General features: G+C 34.8%; 1 protein-coding gene across 1 annotated transcript in view; it reads left to right on the top strand.

Moving 5' to 3' along the window:
- PTPRD (protein tyrosine phosphatase receptor type D) overlaps positions 1–27,982 on the top strand; it is a 533,426-nt gene that overhangs the window by 379,497 nt on the left and 125,947 nt on the right. Inside the window, exons 20-23 of the mRNA XM_039252611.1 lie at positions 1,839–1,929; positions 7,083–7,292; positions 11,730–11,890; positions 22,848–22,960. Coding sequence (XP_039108542.1) covers positions 1,839–1,929; positions 7,083–7,292; positions 11,730–11,890; positions 22,848–22,960 — 575 coding nt within the window. The remainder of the gene's footprint in view (positions 1–1,838; positions 1,930–7,082; positions 7,293–11,729; positions 11,891–22,847; positions 22,961–27,982) is intronic.

Raw genomic sequence — 27,982 nt, 5'->3', positions numbered from 1 at the left:
CAACTCTTGGTTTTGGCTCAGGTCATGATCTCACAGTACAGATCTCTGTACTGACAGTGACTGCTTAGGATTCTCTCTCTCTGTCTTTCTCTCTCTCTGTCTCTCTCTCTGTCTCTCTCTCTCTCTCCTTCTCCACTGTTTGTGTGCTCTCTTTCTCTCTCTCAAAATAAATAAACTTTAAAATATAAGAAATAAAAATAAATAAAAGTGTGTGTATGTGTATGTTCATTTTCACAATAAATCTCCACAAAATAATGGAGTCCTTAAAAAGTACTTTATAATACAAAGTAAATGAAAGAAAGAAAGAGCCAGACTGTTGCCAAGGCTAAGATATATATAGGTTTGGGGCACCTGGGTGCCTCAGTGGGTTAAGCGTCTGACTTCGGCTCAGGTCATGATCTCACAGTTCGTGAGTTCAAGCCCCACGTAGGGTTCTGTGTTGACAGCTCAGAGCCTGGAGCCTGCTTAGGATTCTGTGTCTCCCTCTCTTTCTGCCCCTCCCCTGCTCATACTCTATCTCTCTCTGTCTCTCAAAAATGAATAAACATTAAAATATATGTATATATGTGTGTGTGTATATATATACACATATATATATGTTTGTATTCCCTTGCTATTTTAACTTGGGTCACAATTTAATCTCTCTGGATTTACTTTTTTTGTCTCTTGCCTGTCCTTATGCAATTTTTGAGAGAACAAAACTATATTATACATTTAATATAATACTTGAGATGTAGGAAGTAATTGATGTTAACTATTATTACATACCTATGTTTATACTCCTTATATAGTTACTACTAAAGATCAGTATATTCAGAGTCATTAACCATTAATACCAGAGCAGGGTATACATTTTGTGGAAGTTAAAAAACAACTTTTCAGGGGCGCCTGGGTGGCTTAGTCGGTTAAGTGTCCGACTTTCGCTTAGGTCATGATCTTGTGGTTCGTGGGTTCGAGCCCCGCATCGGGCTCTGTGCTGACTGCCAGCTCAGAGCCTGGAGCCTGTTTCAGTCTGTGACTCCCTCTCTCTCTGACCCTCCCCTGCTCACGCTGTCTCTCTCTCTCTCTCTCTCCTAGAAATAAATAAAAACATTTTTAAAAAAAACTTTTCAAATAGCCCATATCTATTTCTTAACAGATACCTTTATATGTTACTTAAATTGTGGTTGACTATTCTTAATGTGAGTACTCGGTTACTTTTGTCCTTTGAGATCTATTTTGAGGGACCTCAGGTAGTGATTGTCTGCAAATTCTTCAGTATTTACCATAACGTTTGCGATTTGATGGGTAGAAAATAATTACATCCTTATATAACTGTTATGAAATTATGGGTCATTCTTATGCTTTTAATTCCGTAGCCGAATAAAAAATATTTGAAGCTTGTATAAACAAAATCATCGTCGTCATCATCTAGGCGTTTGTATGAATTAAAAGTAATTTTTATTATACATTTTGTTTTTTAAAAATTATCTTCTAAATTGTAGATGTCATAGAAAATACTTGGTTCAGCAGCTTACGATGCTGGATTTCAGTATATCAGCCTTGCATGTGTCCAGCACCAGGGTCCTAACAGTTTCTGCTCTGTTTATGATACCTAATAAAGAGCAGTCAACCATGGTGATATTACCATACAAGATCATTGAAGTCACGCATAAATGTCTACCCATGTTGTTTTTAAAATTGAACAAACAGGTGGTTATTTCTCATTGATGGACAAGTCTCTCCATATCCATAATTTGCCTTCATTCTCAATCACTGGTGTGTGGAAGATTTAAGGACATATCCATTTTCTTTTCCCTTTGAACTAACCTTATTTTTTTCTGTCCATTCTTGTGTAGAGGGTACTACATAATAATTGTGCCTTTGAAGAAATCTCGTGGGAAATTTATCAAGCCATGGGAGAGTCCAGATGAAATGGAATTAGATGAGGTAACTATGCATTTGTTGGTTGTGTCTTTCATTACTTATTTAACTTATCAAACATCCTCTTCCTCTATATGGAAGCAAGTCTAATCCAGGTGCTGACTTTTGTATGGCTGGCTGGTCAGCTGGTTGCCTGGATGATGGAGTGCTATGGGCCTGACAACCTTCAGGGATCCCAAGAAAGAACTTTTTGCTTTAATTAAAAGACATTTAGCTGTAATAAAACTTACAACCTGTCTAATCTTTGTTGGCTTTAATATTTTGCCCCCTGCCCCTTGTAAAACATCATGCAAGGTGTGAAAGGTAAAGTGAATTGTCAGCAAAGACTTAATCATCATTGTTATGAATTCCAAGGTCTGCTTCATTAGTGCAGTGATAGCTGAAGCTATTATGAATGCTAAATTGCAATATGTACCAGAGTTCAACATTTGACCTACTATGCTTTCTAGACTGCTTTCTCACAGAATTATGCTGATTAGCATATGTTTGCTTTATTCTATATTCTGTAGGGTTTCAGAGTCCAAAATGCATTTAACTACAGGGGCACACAAAACACATCACAAAATTTTGAGCCACGCAAGAAATATAGAACAAAAAAACAGAAGAAACACTAAATAGTATGATTTTAATTTCTGAAATCTTACAACAACAATAGGTAGATTTTAATTAGTGCTCTTTTTGCAACAAGACCATTTGTTTTTGGTTTTTGGTTTTTTTCTTTTGGAAATTATTGCATACCTAATATTACATAATTCTTTTTAGACGGGAAAACTGTGATCAGAAGTGGTAAGCCATATTTGCAGAAAGCCAAGCAAGTTAATGACTGCAATTCAGTCAAATACAGGAAAGACTGCTATTTTAACATGATGTGGGTTTGAATCACTTCAGAAGGCAAATTAAAAGGCCTCCACTTGCGGACATAATGAGATTTTCATTTGTTGGGTTTATTTACAGTAAAGGCCACATCTTTACCCCAACCTGTTATTTCCAAGGTATTTTCTCTACCTTGAATTAGTGCAAATAGAGCAAGAGAAAACAGAAATTCCTTAGCTGCATTACAGGGAAGTGATGTATTTTATGTATGTCTGTACTGAGGAGGCTGTGACCTGATAAAGGCTGTTAGCTTCTTTTGGCAGACATATGTCCTCTCTAAACATGTGGTTCATCATCACCTACTTCATTTATCTGAATTAAACTTGATCAAGTTCTAAGGGGAGATGAGTTCAAGGTTAGGACTATGCTTTTATGTCACTATTTAATGATTAGATAGCATTGAAGGGGTGTAAAATGAGTTACCATTTCAATAATGTCAAGTAATTTACATTATAAATTTTTTTATGTTGGAAAGGAAGGAACAAAATTGTTTTTCTATGTTAGAGAATATGCAAAATGTCAGTTGGTATTTTCTAAACATTTTGAAGCAAGGCATGCTTTTACTTGCAACTATCCGTCAATCTGGAGATTATTATTACTATATTGTTATTCCTTATTATTTTAATCATCTCTCTAATAAATTACTGAATTCAGTTGGAACTGGATTTAAAATGCAGAGATAACTTGTAGAATCTATGAACCTATCTTCCTGTTTAGAAAAATAAAAGTTATCAAGGAATTAAGATCCAATCCAAAAATGATGTCCAATACTTTTAAATAATAAGCTTTCCTTAGAAGTAAAACCATTTTCTAGTAATAGGAAGCTGATTCTCTTTTATAGCCAGGTTTTAACCTCCAAAATGCACAGCAATGCTAATGGATTAAAGTATAGAGCTATATGACATTGAACTTTCCTGCAATTAAATTCTATGGGTCTGTGCTGCTGATTCCCATAACAAAGGGTCATTTTAATCATCCCACAAGTTGTGGTGCATTAATCTGTATAATAGTTTGATAAAGAACATTTATTAATTCAAAATTTTGGGGTCAGGATGGGTTGTTTCCCACTTTTCTTACTGATATAATTGAGACCACATTGTAGAATTAATGGTGGAAGAAATAAGATATGCATTGACTGGAAAATGAAAATTATTTCTGATAAAAAACTAAAGCCCTTGATATGTCTTCCAGAATTACCTCCAATACATTTTGTAACTCTTCTGTAGGGGAACAAATGAAAGTAGGCTATGGCCTCACTTTATGCTTACTCATCCAGTTTCTGATCCCTACAGACATTCCCCCCCCCCCCATCATGGATAATAAAAGCATTGTTGTAATTTTATCTATAGCTTGGTACTGCCAGCTTTGACAAAGCAGTGTTCCTCTCTTAAATGTATTTGACCAAGTGATTTTTTAAGAAAGGCCTATAATTCAAATCATTGAAACTGTATCATCGAATAGAATGGTGGCCTAAGGGGATTTCCACATGTATGCCTCACATCTAGGCCCATAAAAAATGGAAAGAGGCTTCCTAAACAGACTCTCAATATTATCTTCTAAGCTCATTTATCCTTTGTCTGGGGATAATCTCCACATAATAAATTCATGTACTGGAACTTCTGTTGTCAAGGTCAGACTGGGCAGAGCAGACATTGATAGTCAAACTGAATTTTGGACAGAATGACTCATAAAATATTGGTTATATTTAATTCAGGGCAGGACTTATAATATATCATAAGCTTTTCATTGCATTGTACTTCAAAGGCTTGCTTCTAAATAATGTAGTCATTTGTGGTTGTAACTTCAACATACTGGATAACTTTGGTGTCATCTGAGCACACTTGACCAATTTAAAGCATAACACAGGAAGCGTCCTGCAGAGAGTAGAGCAACCTACAGGGGCAGAGTTGATATTCCATGTTTGACCTTAATGAATGGCTGCATTGGATCTAAGGAGCACCAAAAACCCAAATATTTTATACTAAAGTGCTCTTTATAAGTCTTCTTAAAAAAACTCAGCAAAAGGTGCTCAAGGGGATGACAGTGATACGGATGAATTATGACAGTTTCATACCTCTGAAATATGAATAAAATAAAGGTAGGGTTTGATCAGTGAAGTGGAAGAGGGGACACAGTCACATAAACACTGTTGGTAAATGTTTCAGATTAACCAGCTTCAAAAATCTGTTCATCTCATCTGCAGTACATTTGTCCTTCTTAAAGTAATAGTCCATCATTTGCTGCATATCAATAATAACCTTCTTAATATTATACTCTTCCAGTATACTATTAAATATCTGGCATTAGAATTTTTTTTTAAATAACATGTTAAGAGAATCCAGGAAAAGGTAACTAAGTACATATTCATCTGCATTAAGAGCAGATTCACAAAAGTTACATACATTGAAGTAAAGACTGAATTAAAACAATTTAGGTTATCAATTTAGCTTAATTGTTGCATTTGTGTTTTCTTGATACTGTGAAACCATTAAGGGAACAAAACTATAGTTGAAAAGAATCCTTTACATGTAATTTCATTTTATTTCACCAGTCGATCCAATTACATATTGCCACTTTCTATTATGCCTCAGTTTCCTCATTTATAAAATGGGGATATGATAGTAACCTGCTTTATAAAGTTTATTATAAGGAGCAAATGAGCTAATAAATATTTAGGCTTCTGAGAACAGTGCTTGGCACCAAGTAAGTACTTAATAAATATTAGCCATCATTGTCATTAGCATTATTATAAGTAAACCTAAAATTGACAACAGGATTGAAAGATAGTGCTGTTTCTGACCTTGTTTTATTACTACTTCATTGGCGCATAATTGATCCGCCCATCTGAACTTATCATCAGAGAGTCCAAATTTGCCCAACAAGTGACACCCAGTCTATTGTGGTTTTCATAAAAGAGCTTACATATCATGTAATTTTAATTGTATCAATGAGTTCATATCTAAAGAAACTATTAGCGCATAATAAATTAAAAAATAGCTTTGGCACAGATTATCTATATAACCAAGAGAGTTTTCACATTTTTATGTCACATATTTATCAGCTGAGCACATTTACAACTCTTACATAGGGCACTGTCAGGTCTCTAACCTAAGGATTTGATGTTTGCCATGTGTGGAGTCTGCCACCATTATTATCACAGAAGCCTGGCCTTGATAGTGACAGGGTCTCCTTTTGCTAAGCAGATATCACTACTTTGGTTTTTTTTCTCTATCATTCCCATTTATAAAAACAAGAGTAGCAAATATTTTTGCCATAATGTTTCCATTAGTACCTTGATTTTATTTATGAAGCTGAAGACAAGTTTCATTCCAAAAAGGCATCACAGACTGCTGTAAACAATTTTCCCCATTAAGCCCTGTGAAATACCAATATTTAATGGAAGAAGACAAAGCTAACTTTGATATCACTTGTCAAAAAGTCATAAAATATCATTAACATGATTTTCTAATAAAAGGGTAAATGCAAAATATAAATATCAAAACATAATTTCTCCTTTTTTTTTCTTTTAAAGATACTTGAAAGATTTTTGTGTGCATGTGTGTGTTTGTTTTCTTCAGGGTAACACTAAATTTAATGTTTATCTATCCTGCCTATATCATCTGGGAGGATAATTCAACCTCCCCAGAGAGCTATCAGCCCCAGAAAAGATAATGTCATGATAAATGTGAGGAATTGTAACTGAAATACACATTCAAGAAGTCATCAAGCCATAAATTGTTAAATGAGTGATAATGTGTATTTAATATACGTCAGTTAAAACTTGGTCATCGGATTCTATTTCCCATGATTTAAGGGAATTTGTATCATATAAATGTTCTCATTACTAAGATGATACTAACCTCTCCAAAAATTGATCATATTTGAGGGCTTTATCTGAGGTTACTATTTGTTTAATAAATAACAATAATATAGCCTGTTAATAAAGCCTGTATAACAGGCTTTTTTTTTTTTTTTTTTTACTTGAACACTCTTGCCCTTTGAGAAGTTTCCATCATTAGAGTGTACAATAATATGCGCTACCAGTGAAGGGTCTCATTGCCTTGTGTCTATGGCCCGGGTTTTACAATAGCAATCTAACATGTTACTTTAACAGCAAGACAAACATTTGAAAGATGAAGCTGAGATTTAGTGATGCTGTCATAGTACATGAAATGTAGACAAATTATATTCAAGTTATTCCCAGTCCTGAATTATTTTTTCCCATTAAACAGTTAGGTTATTATTGTTTACATTTCTTTTTCTGTTTCCCACTTTTTTTCCTTAAGCTGCTTAAAGAGATATCTAGGAAACGCAGAAGCATCCGTTATGGGAGAGAAGTTGAATTAAAGCCATATATTGCTGCTCACTTTGATGTCCTTCCCACTGAGTTCACCCTGGGGGATGACAAACATTATGGTGGATTTACAAACAAGCAACTCCAGAGTGGTCAAGAATATGTCTTCTTTGTGTTAGCAGTGATGGAACATGCAGAGTCTGTAAGTTAATTGTGCTGGCATCTCTTTCCTTTGGTACTCTTATATATTTTCACCAGAATATGGCTACTTGGGGGATATGTAGATATATCCATCCTTATTAATTCTTGTGAGCTACTATTAATTCAAATGAAGCAACAGGCTGCCTACTATTTAAATATTGCTGAGTAATCTGCTTGGGATTTCATTATAAACAAGGCTGTGTCTCATGACATGGAATTTAGGTGGAGTTTTTGATATATGAAGTAATGAATTGATAGGACATGGTTCTTGAAACCATGAGTGTGACACATGTAGATAGAAGTCTGTTAGCCTTAACTGCTAAAAGTCTCCTTCCTCATCCTTTCAAAATGACTGTTCTCAGCTCATTTGATTACAGAGGAACTATGAAGTTCCACAGTAAAACATACTCTATATTTCCAAGTATTGGAAATATTGCCTCAATATTGATTGAAGGTGATTTTATTTTATTCTCCTGTAACTGCCAGTGAGCCCATAATCTCTCCCTGGATTCACAGGGATTCCTTGTCTAGGAAAAGACAAGCCAGCTTCTTTAATTAGAGCAATTTACCAATGATTTTATCAGGGAAAAGCCAAGAATGTTAGAAAATAATTCAATAAAACAGAATTTCTAAGGTACTCTAAATAATGAGTTGTCTTCTTTTATGTAATTCATCTTGCTCTTATGTCGTTTTATGCTTCAGTTGCTGTGAATGTTGAAAGAGAGAGAGAAGAAGAGAGAGGAAGACAAATTGTAGATGTGAAGGGGGGTGGATTTTGTAGTGGCAGGTTCACATTAACATTTAATATACATTTTCTAACTGTATCTATCTAAAAAGGGCCTAAAACTGACAGGTGTGGTAGCTCAGTGGGGCCATTCACTACCTGTATATAAGAAGCCTGAGATGTATCAAAGATTTCTGCACATCAGGTGTTAGCACATGCAATGGGGCTTCTCTTCAAATGGCTGAAGGAATTCCCCCATGGAAAATCAAAACACAAAGGCAGCCTTTCTGCCTGGTTTACCTTTGTGCACAGAATGTCATTTGAAAACAAAGTGACGGGCTCCCTGGAATTTTAATGCACGGATATGCTTTCTCTTTTCAGTTGAAGGTTTTAAGGCAGAACATCAAGGGAATAGAATGTTAGAAACCATCTTTTTCTTTCTTGTTCTTAATGACTTTTAGATATTTGAAGTAATTTTCTTTAAATAGCTCTAAGATGTTTCAGAAAGCCCATTCAGACCATTGAGGCAGATCACAGAATTCGGCAAAGAAGAGAAACCTCAGCAGACCCTGCAGGCTGATGACACCACTGTTAGAAATTCAGGTTTTAATTCTCCCAGGTATTTCTAGTGTTTAAATCCATTACCAGGGACAAAGAGTTTACCCCTTCCCTTAGTATGTCATTGCACTGTTTCATTAGGTCTGTTTCCAAATACATTATGTAAATTGCCCCTTTTTCTCCAACATCTTTCTCAACATTGCTCTTTATGCACTATGTCTACTATGTAGAAAAGACTCGTTCAACTAGTATCATGTTCTCAGTGATTTAGTCACTTTGTAAGCCTCAAATTTTTATGGACTAGTTGTTGTTAAGCACCTAACCATTCCCAGGGTGCGCTGATAATTTTCATAGAGAAAATATCCACTCTCTACAACATGAGCTTTCCCCAGTCTCTTTTGGCCTCATATTGAGAATTGATCAGAGGACTGGTTTAGAATGACCAAAGACTATTACCTCCATGCTTTGAACAAATTCTGCTTTTCATCAGGCTAGTCTTTTTATGGTTTCCTTTTTTCTTTTCTTTTCTCTTCTTTTCTTTTTCATATGGCTCTATATCCTCATTTAGGTTGGAAATCTGTGCACTTTAGGAAAACCTCTGCTTAGATTTGTATCTTGGCTGACCAAGATGATTACCTCAAAGGCTCTTGGTAAAGAATTTGAAATCACAGAGTTTTGTTTACTTTTGTCTGCCAAACAGCTTGAATGTGACCTACAAAATAGAAAGGGGAAAGTATAAACCAAAACAAGCAATTATATAAAGAATCATGTATCTTCAATATTTAGTGTCTTGGCCAAGTCCTTACACTATACATATATTTTTCTTAAGCTGCTTCTGAGAAGGTTGGAAATGCATTGAATTTTTGTCTTTTGACACATTAGAAACTCTGGAAATATAGTCAATCTCCTTCCTAAGAACAGTGAGGAAAATGGAAAAAAAAGAACAATACACAAGCATTTAGTGGGGTGTATGCCCTCCAGATTGACTAATTTTGTTGTACTTCAATTCAGAATATATGTCCTAAATCAATTTTTAAATGAAGATTAAAAATTAAATATATTTCCTAATCATGGAAAAATTAGACTATTCTCTCATGTCTTGATAATGTCAGCCATTTGAAAGGATGAACATTTTATTTTATTTGACAGAGATTTGCTGGGAACTCACTAAGTGCAAAGTTTTGTGCTAGCTGATTTAAGTGTGTAAACACAAATCGTATATAAATCCCTAACTTCCAGGAGTTTATAATTTCATTAAAGAAAATAAGGCATATGCACAAAAAAGAAAATAGAGTTTGATGAATACCATTACAAAAGGAATAAAGGATAAATAAAAGAAATAAAGGACTACCTAAAATTTTTAAAATTGTTTTTACCTATAGTTTGTGAAATGATTGGTTATTTCCAGTTAAGGACAGTTAGCATCACTGAAGGCCATAGTTAAGTGGAGCCTTGGAGAATAGTTGGATTTCAGGAGATAAATGTTGTGGAACTTGTCAGAGGGTAAAAGACAGAGAATAGAGCCACTAGCGAATAGTAGCATGAAGCTCACTGTGATGGAAAATGTTGTATGTGGTACAGAAGTTTAAAACAAAATATGGAGGATCTTAAGATCCATGCCAGAATGGCTAGGTTTTATTTAGGAATCACCAGAGAGCCTCCTGAAGGTTTAACACCTGCAGTTTACGATAATAACTCTAGCAGCGGTAGAGACTGTTAGAGGAAGGAAGAAACACTTGCTCTGGTTTGGGTGGGCATGAATGAGGTCCTGAAGAAAATGGTACCCATGAGATTGGAAAGAGGGTAGATTGACCTAGAGTGTCATTGGCAAGATAAAATCAGTACTTTTCATTCCTAGATATCAAGAGGGTGAGAAAAATTAGCAATTTAGAAGGAGGGTATATCTAGGAAGCAGGGGGATAACACATGCAATTCTTATCTTGCAGGTAGATGTAGGAGATGTAGAAATCTCTCAAAATAATTGGAAATGAAGGTCTGGGACTTAGCAGAGTTACTGAGTTTAGGAACATTAATCAAAAAGTAATCTTCATAGAAGTTGGTAGTTAAAGCTAATAATGGCCTTGCCAGATAAGGGAGAGAAAGATTAGCAGAAAATAAAACTTCAGCATGCCAGCACAGGATGGATTCAGAGGTGGTCAGCTCAGCAGGACATGATCAGTTGGCAAGATTAGTATGGGACCAATTGAGTACAAAATTAAGAGAACCAGTGAAGGGAGTGTTAAAGAAGGCTCAGTCAAGAGAATACTGTTCTAAAAGAGAGCCTTGAAATGGGACAGAACAAAATAGGTTGCTATAAAAACAAAATCAATTCCTTCAGCAAGTAACTATATATTTATTTTTCCCAATTTCATTGAGGAAAAATTGAAATATACAATTGTATATGTTTAAAGTGTACATGATGTTTTGATACACATATATATTGTGTGATGATTGCCAAGAGCAAGATAATAAGCATATCTATCATCTCACATAGTTAACTCTGTGTGTGTGTGTGTGTGTGTGTGTGTGTGTGTGTGTGTTATGAGGAATACTTAATATTTACTCTCAGCGACTTCCAATACATTATGTCCTCAGAGCTCCTTATAACTGAGGCTGTGTATCCTTTCACTTACAAGTCTCCATTTCTCCTTCCTGAAATACTGACATTTTCCCTGTAAATGTTTACTTTTTAAATTTGGTCTCCTTGACTGGGTGATAATCTCTTTGTGCTGGGACCATAATATTTCTGTTGATTTTCACGCAGTACGTAATACCGTGGCCTAATGTAAATGCTTACTGAACATATTATGACTGGTTAATTACTGGTACTTTATACTGGATAAGATCATTTCATATGCCATCCACAGATCCCAATGTGTCTACAGACTAATTTGAACCATCAAAAATGACTTTATTATAAATTACTTCACTCTACAAGGAAATTTAGGTTGCAAGACCTCTTTGCTTTTTCCTCTTCCCCCCCTTATCTCCCAACTCTTCTATCATTCCTTTCCCTCCCTCCTTTTCTTAATGACATAATTTTGCACACTTAACATCAAATCCACTAAGTTTTGAATTTTTGCTTTTTCTAAAGCTAAAGATACACACTAGCAAGCCATTAGTTTATAAGTAACAATAGACTCTGTTTTTCCTCAGAAGATGTATGCAACCAGTCCCTACTCTGATCCTGTTGTGTCAATGGATCTGGATCCACAGCCAATCACAGATGAAGAAGAAGGCTTGATCTGGGTTGTAGGTCCTGTCCTTGCAGTGGTTTTTATCATCTGCATTGTCATAGCTATCCTTCTTTATAAAAGGTAGGTTTGCCCAATATTTCCATTGCAATCTTGGTAACCCTTCTATGGTCATGATGTGGTTGGTTGCTATTAATGAAATACTTTAGTGTAGCCCCCATAATCGCTGCAAAATGCTTTCATTAGATTGGAACAAAATATAAAGATTGTACTTTTTAAAATCTCATTCAGTGTGTGTATAGATTTTGTTGCCCAGAATTCATGGATCCTAGCCTCAGTCTTCTGAGCTAGTTTGCATGGCTTTTGAAAAATGAGAACATTCACAGGCAGATAATTCAAAGCCTGCATTTGATTGCTTTAGATGATTAATTGCTTTTTTTTTTTTGGTCTTTGGGATTCAAATGGATTTTTTTCAGTTTTCTAATTTATTTTTCCTTTTTTTCCCTTTTTATTTTAATATAATTTTTGGTCAAGTTAACTAACATACAGTGTATACAGTGTGCTTTTGGTTTTGCGGTTAAATTCCTATAGATTAATTCCTCAATTTCAACATGGTTTTAGAAATACCACTATAAATTTGCACATTTATGTCCATTTCATAAGTCTAAGTGCATGAGCTATTTTTTTCCTGTAGCTATTTCTCAGAACCCTGAAAGTTGATAAAATTTAAAGATAAAACAAGGAAAATAAGGAAGAGAATGAATTTTTTCTTTTGTTTTCTATAACCTTTATTCTAATAGTTAATTCTCATTTGTATCCAGTAAGGGATGTGAGGTACCAGTTTCCTTTAAAAAACTAGAAGTAAAACCTCAGTCCTTCTACTCCTAAGTATTGATCTGATTTAGTGTCTTTTCACTACATTTAGGATGCAAAGAACACACATCTACTCCATACTTTCTGATCTTCCACATTTTTTTAGTTCTATTTCTGCCTCCATTACAATAAGCAAAGAATTTTCCCCTAGTCACTGCCTAGTCAGTTGCAAAGAGGACATTAGTAATTATTCTTTCCCTAAATCCTTCCAGACTTAGAATATTATAATTACAATATTAAAATATATAAAATTATAAATATTAATATATATAATGCATACTCTTAAACATGTAGACTGACTAAATTCTGAATTATCTTCCTTTATGTCACTTTTTCTTTTTTTCCAATCCAAATTTTATTTTTATGAAACTTTAATCTATGTTCCTATTTTCTTTATGATGTATCATCTTTGAGAATGCTGCTGTGAAGATGACCTCTTCCCTGTAATATAAAGTAGTCCCTCTATCTCTCTCCCTCTCTTTCTCCCCCCTCATAACCTTGACTTTCAAAAGCAGATGGGAATGTCTTCATTTTGATTCTTGATGACATGCATAATCTGATAATCTTACTTTCGTTTTATCTTTATCCTATTTATCTGGCTCCCTTCACTGGGTTACGTTAATTATTTCTACCTGATTCTTTTGTTAAGGATGTTCTTAGTTCCTGGAATAGTCCTTTTTTTATATATAATAACCTCTTCTCAACTTAAAAAATTATCCTTCACGACACTTGTCCTTTGAATGGATTGCCTGGATGGCTCAGTTGGTTGGGCAGCCACCTTCAGCTCAGGTCATGGTCTTGCAGTCCTTGGGTTCAGGTTCCGTGTGGGGCTCTGTGCTCTGTGCTGACAGATCAGAGCCTGGAGCCTGTTTAGGATTCTGTGTCTCCCTCTCTCTCTGCCCATCCCCAGTTTGTGCTCTCTTTCTGCCTTAAAAGTAAATAAATGTTAAAAAAAAATAAAAAGACACTTGTCCTTTGGAAAACTTTCTCTTATACTATATTCTATACTAATTCTATTCAATTATTTAATTGGTTAAAAAGACCAATTAAAGAAAGAAATTTATAACCATCACCTATTAAATTGCCTATCCTATTTTTAGAGTTAGTTAGTTAGAAAGAAAGAAAGAAAGAAAAAAAGAAAGAAAGAAAGACCCATCATTATTTTGTTTCCTGATCACTGTCATCACTCCATTATCCGTGCCATAAAATAGCTTAAAAGACAGGTAATTGAAAGACAATCTCTCCTCTTAGATGAGAGTTTCAATTTCCCCATCTCAATCCATATTGTATCAGTGTATATTTAATTAAATTTCCTTGCTCTTGTGTAAGAAGTAAATGCAGAGAGCACTGGGTACTTACATGCCCAGAACAATAAAAGATTCTGAGTGAGTCCAAACAGGAGCTGGTATTCTTTGCTGTTCATGTGCTATACTTATTACAAGAAGATAATTCAATAATAAAAGATTGAAAGTAGAATTATCATTGCTTTCTGTGATATTTATTTAGGTGGCCAATTCTTACTATGAGAGTCGGATCAGAAAGTGCTTGCTGATGGTTGCATTTCTAGACCATGGCACATGATATTTTGTGATTATTCAAAACAGAGAAAATGTTTGCTTTACTTTTTTAAGTTGTGTTTCATTCCGCTATATCTGGCTATCATTATCATGCCACTTAACAGAAATGTGCAGGGCATTTGTGAGTTATGTAAATATGAATAAATATTATTATAACCTTAATAATTTTTAAACATCTGTAATTAAGTGTTCCTTTCCTCGTGTGCATGTGCTTGAAAAAAAATTCAACTCAGTTACATTTTTTTCTAATCCTTCAAAAAGAGGCATCACATTTAAAGATCTTATGACTCTTAAAACGGAGTTGCATTTTAGTGTGTGCATATGTAAGCATCGTCTAATGCAATTGTTGGGAAATGCACACATCCTCGAATGCCAAGTATATTTAGCTAACCATCTGAAAGCCCATGAAGCATTTCTGAAATAGAAATGCTTGCTTCAGCAGTAAAGAACATTCCTGACTTGAAATTCAAGTAGACCCAACAATGTCCTTCTTGATTATCATGAGGCAGTTCAAGAGGAAATCTTCTGTAGGCAATGAATAGTGTCTTTTATAGCTTGGATTCTGTGCAAAGTTAATTATATAATAAATACTTCATCCCTCTTTTTAGGTGCCTTTCATTTTACACATAGGTCATTGGTAATGGCTCAGAACTGAATATACCATTATTATTATTAAATATCATCAACTCACATTATCTTGATAGTCCCACTTATCACATACACCTGCAACAAAACTACTTGCCTTAGGAGTAGGTCTATAACTATAGATGGTTTGTGCATATAAAGAAACATATTTTATAGATCTGTGTGAGAAGACTGAGACTTATTCCTATTAATTATATTAATGTGGAACCAGTATGCTCTTTTATCTGGCATTGTATTTAGTTCAGTTTATTTTTAATCTAGTAATTTTTAAACCTATAATGCATTGATAATCAATGACAAAACAACATCAGCTGAAGCTTTGTAAAGACCCTAAGATTCCACTGAACCATCAGAAAATTAAAATATATTTGGTAGGTCTTTAATGTTAAGAATTATTTTGCCCTATGATTTTTTTATTTTGTTCTCTATATGTGATGTATACAATATTTCAAAATGTAAACAACAGAGGTAAAATGGTAGCAAGATTTCAAAAAACACTAATCAGAAAATCAGGAATCAGGAAACCTGAGTCCCAGCTCTTGAGTAGGTAGCTAATTGTGATAGAGAGTCATGCTAACACTCTGAGCCTCAGTTTCCTCATTTATAATGTAAGTGGGTAGACTAGATTATCGAACCTTTTAATAATGCTCTATAATCTGAGATCCTAAAACACAACCTAATAGTTCTATTGCTACATTATTTCTGCCTTCAGTGTGCATGTTTTTCTTAAATATGACTCCAGGTTGCCCTTCATTCATCCACCCCACAAAAAAAGAAAAGAAAAGAATCCATAAAGTAAATGAACACTCTTAGATCTCCATCTACCCTGTAAACTTGTTACATATGTAAGGCTTTTTAGTCATTAGTTCTAGAACAGTCCAGTAATTACTTGTATAGAAGATATTTAAAAATAAAATGCTAACCTGACTCTATGGAAAAACATTTCAAGATGAATGAGAAGTATTTCTTATGTACTATGGAAGAAAAGAAAATATGGATTAGGAGTTTGGAAAACTCTCAGGCACTATCTAGACAAAACTAATATCCTTAAATAGAAATAGTCTAGCCTAAATAGGTATTGGAGTTCAAGTAAATAGCTTCCATCCCCACCTTCAGATGTTCATGTATGAAGGTCATGGGATAGATGGGACTAAAACACAGACAGGCCTTCTTTTCAAACTTTTCATTTAGATCCAAGATTAGTTGCTCTCTGTGGTCTGTGCTTTGTTAGTCTTCTCTTGTTGTATCAACTTTGCATATATTTCTAAGATGTCATCAAAGAATGAAATAAAAATCAGGTATTTTTTTAGATATTTTGAGATGCTATGGAGATACATGCTGCCATGCCCAACCACACTGGACAATTGATTGTCCAATTGCTTCTGCCTTTCTGGCCTTTGAGTAGATCCTTCCATACAACTGAAATGCCTTTCCTCTTTCTCCCCAGCCTCTCCTCTTGGCCTGACTAACTCTAAAACATCCGTTAGAAGTAAGCTAAGATGACACCTAAATAAAAAGATTTTCTGGGTGCCTCCTTCTTTACCTGTTATCTCTACCAGTTCAGTCTGCCCTAGGGTTCCACTGTCTATACTGTTAAAGTACTTTCCACTTGTCTCTGTTACAGAACCTATCACATTACTAGATTTTCCCCATTTTCTAGTCTTTATTGCCCCCACTAAACTATACTCAAGGATGCTGTCATTTCCTCATTCTTATCCCTTATGCCTAGTAGAGTGCATGGCACAGAGGAATATTGGGTAATCAAATTTATACAAATCAAATGGCATTAAACAAACTCCAAACTCAATCTCCTCCACTTATTCACTCCATCATGCAATATCACCTTCATCTTGACTGGCAAGAGCTGTAATAAAACTCTCTCCCTGTAATTTAAATTTATAAGCTTCTAAAGCCTTCAAACTTAGGTACTTATACCAAATATGTACTTGTGTGTGTAGTGAGTCTGACATTTCTGTGGAAGAGGAAATGAATCACACACTAGCTATACATTTGTTCATCAGAATATTCAACCTTTTAATATATAAGACTGATAATTTACTAAGTAGTTCTCTTCCATCCAAAGAAATAGATTGCCCTACAATGATTCACTGAAGATCTCCTTGATTAAAAATGAGCAAGTTTGAAACATATATTTGTAAGGATTTTTAAAAATACACAACACTAGGTAAATCATTTTAAAATTAATTAAATGATTAAAATCATTTAAAATCATTTAAAAAATTAACCAGTATGTTTGATATCATTTTCATTATTCACTTTGTATGTGTGTGTTTGTAAAATTTAAATGTGAGTTTTGTATTTTTGAATGGAGATAGACTGGATTATCTTAAAGCCAGATTCTTTAGCAACTTGGGTATATATTTCATTGGCATTAAGGTAGATTCAGTTATCTCTATTTTGCATTTGAGAACTCATCAAAAACTCTGCAATTTGCCTCACTGTTGAGATTGTTTAGATTAATTCTTTTCAGGTAATGCTGTCTACATAAGTTATACTTTCTACATAAAGAACATAGTTATCTAAACAATCTACATATTATCACATGAGCATGAGCTAGATTATGTTCACAGACAGGAGCACCTCTTTGACTAGGAAAATATCTCTCATGTCAATGGCTGGTAATAAAATACTTTCAAGATTAGCCCAGTGATATAGATGGGTCATGCTCTGTAGATTTATAATGATGAGTATTACTTTTTCCAAAACTGAAAATGTATTTGATCCTTTATGGAAGAAAAGATTTATAATAACCTTACTTATCAAAAGGAGTTTGAAGAAATCATTTTTGCCACTTTATAACCTCATAGTGTATTCTAACATTGTGCACATTTTTGTGCAGTTAAGTGCATTTGCAGATATTTTATATCATTAAAGAAACTTAAGACTTTTGTTTTAGATAAACACATTTCTTCTATGGAATTATGTTATATTTCCATTAGGTAAATTAGTAGTTTCCTCATGGCATGTTTTATAAAGGTCATATTATATCTCTACCATCAAACACTTTCTGGGATATAATTAATTGTGGCAGTATTTTGTAGCTTGGTGGATATAAGTGAATGTGACATTAACATGTGCACAAAAATGCTTTATTTAGTCACTTACCCTCATATCCTCCATTTAACTCATAATTAGAGGCCTTTAAATGTTTTGATACACTGTCAGTTCCTAATGTGTGTCAGATAATATGCCCCACTTATGAGCAGTTTTTCTTAAATCTTGGTTGTCATAGTTACTTTTGTTACCATTGGCCAACTAACATTGAGCCTTTCTTTTTCTTTTTTTGCTGCATTAAAATGGAGCAGTAAACCTGACAGGTGAGGAATAGAGAACAAACCCCTTTAATGCTCAGTAAGATACTGGTAGCTGTTGGAAATATTGAGGCGGTGAGGGTGGAGGTTGGATATACAAGGTGTTACCTGCTAAGTGGAAGATGGACAAAGCCTAGATATATAAAATATTAAAATTTTTGCTACTAAAATGATTCTTAGGAAAATAAATTAGTTTTTCTGTATAAAATAAATAACAAATTATCTTTATATAAAGCCAAATTTAGAGGTAATGAAACCAGTCTGCATTTTGTATGAGCATTTGTATGTGTTAATATGTCTGCAGAACAGAAATGTGAGGTGTTCCGTAAGACGTTTGTTTTGTTTTGTTTGTTTTTACTTAAGATTGGTTTTTAAGTTTGATCTGAGGTCACCACCCAATACAAGATCACTAATGGCATTTTCATATCCTGCAAATATTGATAGCCATGCATTTGTAAAAATACTGACATCATTCCAAATTATTTCCATGTTTTTCAGATTCAAATAATAACAGCAGCAGCAACAGTAGCAGCAGCAGCAGCAGTAGTAGTTGTAGTAGTAGTAGTAGTAGTAGTAGTAGTAGTAGTAGTAAGACTAGCTATCTGTGTGATTATTGAATGACTGGTCCAATCAAACCTTCTCCTTTTCTAACTTCTATCTATCTATCTATCTATCTATCTATCTATCTATCTATCTATCTTTGTATTTATATTGATAGATAAATACTTCTGCCGAAGCTTAAACTAATGAAAGGATTTCAGTGCTCATCTCAATTGCCTTCCTCCCAAAGCTGTATTAAAGTAGTTCCCAACGAGTGTTCCTTGGACCAGCAGCAGAAGCATTAGCTTCACCTGGAAATTTGAGAGAAATACAAATTGTTGGTGTCCTTACCCCAGACCTAGTGAATCAGAAACTCTGTGGGTGGGGGTGCAACAGTCTTGACCAAAGACAAAACACTTTGGACCCACTTAATACACTCTAAGATCTACCTTCCCATTTAATGCTGTCCACATTTTAAAACATCATCCCTGCTTTCTGGTTCTATTAAGATGAGAGAGTTGGAACAACCCTCTCTTTTTTTAGAATCACTAGTTAAACATTTATGAATATTTGAGGTACTAGATATGAGTTTATAATTATTCTTAATTAAATGATGCTTTATGTATTATGCTTTGGAGTTATCTAAGTTATATGTGGGTAACTTTACATTAATAAAATATGTACACTTTATGTATACATGGAAAAACATATAAAAATATGAATAAACAATTCAACTTCTAAAAAATTACATTTAACCTAGACATCATCTCCTAACCCTCTCCCTCTGTTTCATAAGTGAATAAATTGAGAAGCATTATAGTTGACTTCCTTACGAAGATACACACTGGTAGTGTCAGAGTGGGGTTGCATTCTTAATGGCATCAGAATCATGAACTGTTTGAATGGATTTCTTTGAATATTAGTAGTTGGGATTTCAGATAGATGCATCTTTCTTCCAAAAGCCTTTGCCCATTTATCCAAGCATCTTTGTCCTAAGTAAATAGATTCATACCTTATCCTTAGAAGAGAACAAGGTGAGAATAAGTGGGGAAAAAAGTCCCTGAGACCACAGAGTAGCATTTTGGTTATATGTGGTTCCCATCCCAAACCACCACTTATGTTTATACTGCTGTTTCCACCAACTCTAGAAATGTCATGTGCTCTTGCATTTCCTTTTCACCCGTATAACTCCTGCATGTAGTACATGTTTCTCTCTGCAGGAAATAAGCTATTAATAGGACTTTATAATCTTAATAGAAAAAATAAAAGAACAAGGCAAAATTCAAATCTGCTCGTAGTCACTATTCTTTGTTTTTTTCTAGTTGAAAATGAAAATGTGAATAATGAGACTTCTGAAAAACTATCAGGAAAAATATGACCATGGACATTCCTATTGGGCCTGATTTAGACCCTCCTATGCTAGTTAATACTTTGTGGTAGTAAATTCTAATTTTGAAGCTATTTATCATTATTACCAATGAGAACCAAACTCTTCATCTTGCAAACATATCTTAGAAATCCTTTCTGTTAGAAAAAAACCATTTTAGCACATTCTTGTTTAAAAATAATGTGATGAAAGCATGGGCAGCCAGTATCCATGTTGTGATCACCAGAACTAAACTAAGGAAAACAAAGTTTAAACAGCTGGTTTTCTGAAATGGCTAGAATTTTTAGAGTTTGAGATAATGGAAATCATTTATTTGAACAGATAAAGTGAGGGACAAGTTAGTTATTAAATGTCAGGGAACACCCTCCCAACTTTATTACAACTATACATGGCAATTTTAGTCCTGAGCTCTGTTTTCTGAAATTCATCTGGGCAACAAGATATGACATTCACCTTTCCTGGCACCAGAGACACAGACTAAATTTCTTTAGAGAGTATTCTTTTCTGTCCCTTTGTCTCAGTGTCACTCAGCTTGGCCTCCATGAAAAAGAAGATAAGGAGCATATTCTACAGTACCTGCAAGAGTGACCCAATTTCCTTGCCCACATATTTCTACATCTGGCTCCATAATCCTGCAAGAAAGACAATGGGGCCACTTTGAGAAGGGATAAAAATCCAGGTTTTAATCATTATGTCTGGCACATCAGTAAAAAAATGCATCTGTGCCAAGTCGAATGGAATAAAACAAGCTTAAGGAACGCCACTAGGGTTCCTTGAATTGAGAAGACCAAGTGTATGATTGTTACACGTTGGACTGACTGACTAGCAGTTCATGGCATTTCATTAGCCCATTTCGCTTCTGTACCTTTGTTGCTAAAGTGAATCTCTATGAGTCATATACTCACAGCCTAAAATTCGGTGACATTTTCCACTCTGAAAATGGTCACCATTTCCTTCTTTCACATGATCTTTTGAGCCACACTTTCTCTTTCTTCTCATATCTTTCTTGTCAGCCCTCAGCTCTGCTTTTCCTTTCATTCTCATTTTCCACTCCATACAATTGGAACCTCCAGTACCGTTAGCACACCTCATATTCAGTGCTCACCTCTGATTCGTGGCATAACCTGACAGTATATTCTGTCCTTGGGCTATACCTGACACTTTAGGTAGAAACAGGAAATCCCAAGACAGCTTAATCCAAGGTTCTGAGAGAGCATGGTGTCTAACAAGACTCACCCAAGAAAATTCATTTCATCAACGCTGTTTTGCTGAAGGCATTGCACTTGAGCAAATCAAGTGTGCTTTCCTTTTGCATCAATCTTCCCTTCATCCCCTGGTTAGTTTTATTTTATACAGATGAGCAGAGATGGAAATAAAGGCTATTTAACAGGAGCCCTCTGGCTAACCATGGAACGACCTGGGTGGCACTCAATGAGATCCCATTGCCACAGCAACACTAATGAGCTGTGTGACAGTCATATCAGAAAGACAAGGGAGTGTTCCTGAACACTGCTGTGCCCCTTTCCCCAAAGAAGAATGTCTTTGTTTTAAACAGGGGTGGATGCAAGGATTATGACTCCAGCCTGGAGATTGCTGGAATCAGTATTTGAATAAATACAGAATAAAGCACTGCTTGAAAAGGTCTCCATTTCTTGAATTCTTAATCTAACTTAACCTTAAAGAAAATACTTAGGCAGCACTCTGCATTTGGGGAGGTTTAAAAAATGGATAAGAAATCTTATGAAGAAAAACCTGATGTTCCTTGCATGGACATTTTTTACTATTACATTATCACACCCTAAACAAAGTTATTTAATAAAACTAGTAGATAGTAATTAAAATAAAGATGAAATGCATTGTGTGAAGAATTACTTATAACAAGGCATTATTAATGGTTCACATATGCCATGAATGATCATTGGAAGCGTGAGATTACCCAGTAGGTGAAATTACTTTTTCTCTGATCTTTCTATGATTGACTTTCATTAATGAAATATTAATCACAGCTTAACATCATAAGCAGCCACACTATTTTTTTTTTAATTTGAAAGAGAAAGGGGATGTTGGTCTTGTGTAGCACTAATTCTCCTTCCAGGTGCCAAGCTAGCTTGGAATCTTAGAACACACTTACTACATCTGTCTGCCCCATAAGGGAAAATCCAGTGCAGATCCACTTTGTAGCCATCAAGATTCAGTCATATCTCTCTAAAACCCCCTTAATGCCTAACAGCAGAGGCAATGAAGAATTCAATTTTAGAGCTGAAGGAGGACTTTGAGTCAATTACTTAAACAAACATTTTAGACTTGAGGAAATGGTCTCGGTTAAGAGAGGGAAAGCACTGAACAAGGTCACAAAGCTAACCTGTCAGATGGTTTTAAAACAGAAAGTTGGGGGGTGCCTGGGTGGCTTAGTCGGTTAAGCGTCCGACTTTCGCTTAGGTCATGATCTCACGGTTCGTGGGTTCAAGCCCCGCGTCAGGCTCTGTGCTGACTGCCAGCTCAGAGCCTGGAGCCTGTTTCAGTCTGTGATTCCCTCTCTCTCTCTCTGACCCTCCCCTGCTCATGCTGTCTCTCTCTCTGTCTCCTAGAAATAAATAAACATTAAATAAATAAATAAATAAATAAATAAATAAATAAATAAATAAAACAGAAAGTTGGGAGCTTTTTAAATGTTTCAATTGCTTTTTTATTGTATTCTTACATTTTAAAAAAATTTCTCCCTACAGGAAGAGGGCAGAGTCCGACTCTAGAAAGAGCAGCATACCCAACAGTAAGGAGGTCCCTTCACACCATCCAACAGACCCAGTAGAACTGAGGCGCCTTAATTTTCAAACACCAGGTAAGAGGCAGGGCTCATCTTGTCCATAATACAAAATTTACTAAAAGAATTTGGGCCAACTGATACTGCTTTAAGAGATGAATATGTCACTTTATTTAGAACAATTTTGTTTATCCTGGTTTTTAATTGTAATATTACTGAGATTCACCAAATAGATATCTGGAAAGGAAATAAAGCTCATTTTGCAAATCTGAGCTGGAATAGACATAAGAAAACAAGTAATTCCTCTTCAAATTTTGGAAACATGATACTCTTGTAAGAATATCTACCATTGTGAGGGCTTAACAGTTTATTATTTTTAATGATACTTATTTGTCAAGAATTCAGTCTCTCATCTTATAAAAGTGAATGAATGGATGGATGAATGTCATATCATTCATTCTATTGGGAAAGAACAGATTTATTCTGTATTTTCTGATTAATTTGTGTCTATGTTACAGTGAAGAAAGGAGGGTGAGAGGAAAAGAAACAAAGTGAGGCAAAAATTAGTTTCTTTTAAAATATTACCTGTACCAAATGTCACTGGCCAATTTGAATTTCTTACTGGGGAAATACTTAAAGTGACTGAAGATAAGAAAAATAGACATGTTTCTTAACATTAAGTACTTAACAGAGGAAACCTATTGGTACTGCTGAGAGGCGTTTTGTACAGTATTGTTAATTCAAGGCTAGCTCTATTTTGCTATTCTTCAAATAAATTTTATTTATACCAAATGAATGGCAAATAACAGATGACAAGGAGATCTAAAACTGAGTGGCACTGTCGTAATTCCCAAGGATAATTAAGAAAGTAAAGCGCTGATCTAAGAAGTATGTTTAAAAATTGATTGTGTTATTGTTCCCCAAATTGTTGGCAAATGTTGTGTCACATGGACAGGCCAACTCACAGTAGGATATACCACAAATTTATTAAACTATGCATTTGCAGGGTATTACTTTCAATTCAAAGTGCAGTTTATTATATTTGGCATGTTTTCTCTTTTACATGTGAATGTATCATGGTAACTAATAACAATTCAGTTGAAAGAAGTGTCTGGTATTTTCAAAGTGGCTATACAAACCATCATCATAAATGTGAGTTGTTTTCAAAATTGTATCTGAAATGAGGTTAGGCTTTTTAAAAATCAGTTTTTAAAAAGCAAAAATCTACCTCCATCAGCATAAAAGGTAGAAGAAAATGTTCATATAGCCAAAAATCTACTGGTGCATTTTTTAAAGGCTGATAAATGAATACTACACACACATAAGGTTGATTGAACAAACTCATAGGGTCCTTCAGGTCATTGTAATCCCTCAGATGATCCTGTTGAGTCTGTTTCTAGGTGTATCATTAAAGCAACTTGATATGAATTGAGTTTATGTAGTAAACCTTCTCGGTTCACTTTTTGAAATAGCAGTATGCTAACTTCTTTAGGCTGTAGGCAACTTCTTTCTGATGGGCCCAGGAATTAATGTATTTTTCAATTTGGCTAAACCAGAGTATAGAAAGACAGAAAAGCCACAGAGATGATATGCTACATGACTGCTTTACAAGAGCAGTGCACTGTGGAAATGGAGAAAATGATTGTTACTTAATACCTTACTGCTCAGGCCTGTCCCCATCTCCTCTGGCTTTAATGTAAAGTGTGATCTGTATTGGAATCAACCTTGGTCTTCAGGCAGAGACAGAAGGATAGTATAGGGTGAGTGAAAAGGCAAAGATAGCTCCTGAAGAAAAGAACTAAGAGGAGTGCCATTCTTCATCTACTCTGGCACCAACAGAGAATAAATATTTCCAGGCATAAATAAGAAGTAGGAAAGATGCCTGGGTGGCTCAGTTGGTGAAGCACCCAGCTTCAGCTCAGGTCATGATCTCATGGTCCATGGGTTCAAGCCCCGTGTTGGGCTCTGTGCTGACAGCTCAGAGTCTGGAGCCTGCTTCAGATTCTGTGTCTCCCTGCCTCTCTGCTCTTCCTCTGCTTTCATTCTGTCTCTTTCTCAAAAATAAATAAACATTAAAATATAAAAAAAGTAGAAAGTATGGATGAGAACTGTGTAGAAAGGATTATTAGCAGAGTACAGGCAACTACAAGCAAGGAAATAGAAATACCTTCAACTAAGAGACCTCCATCTAGAGAAGTACCTCTCACTTTTATGGGTAATTTGGCAAAATATGATCAAATCCAAAAAAAGTCCATAAAGAATATAGTCTCCCCAGTATATATGTGAATATTAATTCCATTTATGGAAAGAACTTGTTAAATTTCATATAAGTCCATGGAAAACAGATGAATGTTACAATTGAAGTGACATTGGTTGTCTCACCAATAACTACAAAATCTCAATGGGGAACTAAGTTTATAGGAGGCATCATTTAACTGAGGTTAACATCACATGGGTAATGGAATAAAGTGGGCAAAATTACTAAAGAGGGAGAAAGGAAATTCAGTAGAGGAAGAGAATAGAGCAGGAGAAGTTGTCCTAAGGTCCTTGCGCTTCTGCTCACAAAGAAGCATTAGGTTGTGCCTCTTAGGTAAGCAATCTGCATGAGCTTGACTTGAATCAGTCTGCTTGCCTCCCAGGCTCTATGATGCATCCTGCTGTCATGACATCAGTTTACAAAAAACTAGACACAGCTGTTTATGTGAAATTCATAGAAATGTGACCATTTGTTTCAATCAGTACAGATTCTAAGCAATGGCTACAAATTGCCTTAATATTTGCCAAGAGGATAAGAGCAGAAGGGAGAGTTGTTAACCAAACAAGCTTTCTGTGCTTTTTCCTCTCCTCTTGTTCATAAATAACCAAGGGCTTTCCTGGATAATGCAATGAGATGACCCTATAGTAGGTGTTACACAGCAAATGATATGATGCTCCCTAATTTTTGGATTTTAAACCCATTCATTGTCTGCAATGTGCTTTTATATATATCATACCTTTGGAAGTATAATCATTTATTCACAAACTTGACAATACTTATTAATGGTATTCATAAGTATAGAATTAGCCATCCACATTTTCACTTCAAACAAATGACTTTCAATGAAATAATAAAAACCTGTGATTTATACAATCACCCCCTAGCACTGAACTTGTTCATGAAAGGAAATTCACTCCTACTTCTGATGGATCTGTTGAAATTCAGATTAGTATTTCAGTAGGTATTTCAGAAGGTAAAGGGAGCACATCATTCAGTTCACTAATTCTATAAATTCTCCTTTCCTTTAAAAAAAAGTTCTTGGGGATGAAAAAACTATTTACATTTCAAGTATTTATTTTCGTTGAAGAGCTTAGATAATAAAGAGGTGGACATTTTCCCTCAATTCTACCCAATACTCCAGAGGTATTGAAAACACATTCTAAATTTCACATACAGAATTTTGAACATTTAAGTATGTCAAAGAAACATACCTTTAGCTGCAGTACTACAAACATCCCTATCTCTGGGTGAGGTAAGGAAATGTCAGAATTCTGTCCACTATCTCTCCACTAAGGCATAAAGTAAAAGCAGAGAAACCTGTTGTATTCAGTATAAACATCTTTGCAAGATTGTGGGATGTGGGGGGAAAACATGGATTGAGTTCACTTCCCAAATTTCAGATAACAATATAGCTACTGTATTAGTGAAACACTATACTCAAGCATCTGAACAGGGTGAGGAAGACTCACATCTTCTAAATGAGAGCAGGTACTTCTGCTCATAGATATTTCCCATGAATATGTTTATTAGCCAGAATATTGTCTGTTAAAGTTCAGATGGCAGTATACAATAGTTGTATTTAAAACCTGAACTACCCAATCTATTAAAATGATGTATAAGTCATTAGTTATCGTTGTACTGGCTCAATCAGAACAAGTATGAAGCATACAATTGAAGTACAATGTTCATATTGTACCCATGACCTACAAAATTAGAGTACTAATGTGTAAGAAGATAACACTTAGCTAAGGTTAGACTTATCACCTCAAATGGAGAATGGAATAAAATTAGTAAAGGGGAGAGGAGATGTTGTAGAAGAATATGCTAGAGTTATTAACTGCTAATCAAGTTTTACAAGTCTGTAAGGTGTGTAGAAGAAGGGGAAAATATTTAGTAAAAGATTATTTTAAAAGAAAGCACTATTAAACCTCATAAATCTTTGTGGATGGCAGTAGCTGGGTATGCATCAAGAGTTCATAGATGAATTACATATTAAACAAAACTGAACTGTATCCAATTAGCCTAGGTTGGGAGGAAAATTTCCCTTTTTATCTCTAAAATTTCCCAAGTAGTCTTATTACCCTTACCTCTCAATAATTCTTCTTTTTTATTACAAAAGCAATACATGTTTATTGGGGCAATTATGTAAAATAGAAAATAAGCTTGCTAATAATTTTGTACATAGGTCGTGGCTACCCAGGTATGCATTATGGTAAATATTTTTTATGTTTGAAAATTTTCATAAGTTGGAAAAGGTGAAAAAGGCAGTTTTAAAAAAGAAAAACTATGTCCCCATGCTTCTAAGTCTTTTTTTTTCTTTTCTTTTTTGGGTGTATTTAAAATATAAGTAAAAGATTTCCTGTAACTACCCCAAATTTGCCCTTCAGAAATAGCCACCATATACAGCCCCATGTGTAGCCTTCCAGACTTTTTTACATGTATATACAGTACTTTAATTGGTAAAAATGTATAGCAGGTATATAGACAATAGACAGGTGAATATACATAAAACTTCCTGCTTTAACATTTAACTATGTAAACAGACCTTTTTCCAAGTTACTGTATTAGGTAACTTGGTATTAGGTAACTGTATTATCTCCTTAGCAGCCAATGGTATTGATGTTATTCTGTTCTACAGATGACACAAAATATACTGGCACATTCCTTATTAATGGAATTAATGGCTTATTAATGGCTATTTTCCATGGTTTACTCTTGCAAATGATAATGCAGTGAATAGTACTGAGTCTGCATCTTTTCACTTATTTGTTGCTACCTCCAAATGTTAGATAACTGGAAATGCTATCATAAGGTCCTAGGGTAGGCACATTTACCATTTTCAT

The sequence above is a fragment of the Hyaena hyaena genome, unplaced genomic scaffold (genome assembly GCF_003009895.1).
Source record: "Hyaena hyaena isolate Hyena2069 unplaced genomic scaffold, ASM300989v1 scaffold_422, whole genome shotgun sequence".
NCBI lineage: Eukaryota > Metazoa > Chordata > Mammalia > Carnivora > Hyaenidae > Hyaena > Hyaena hyaena.
The sequence above is the reverse complement of the archived record's forward strand: the minus strand, read 5'-3'. Positions and strand labels throughout refer to the sequence as shown.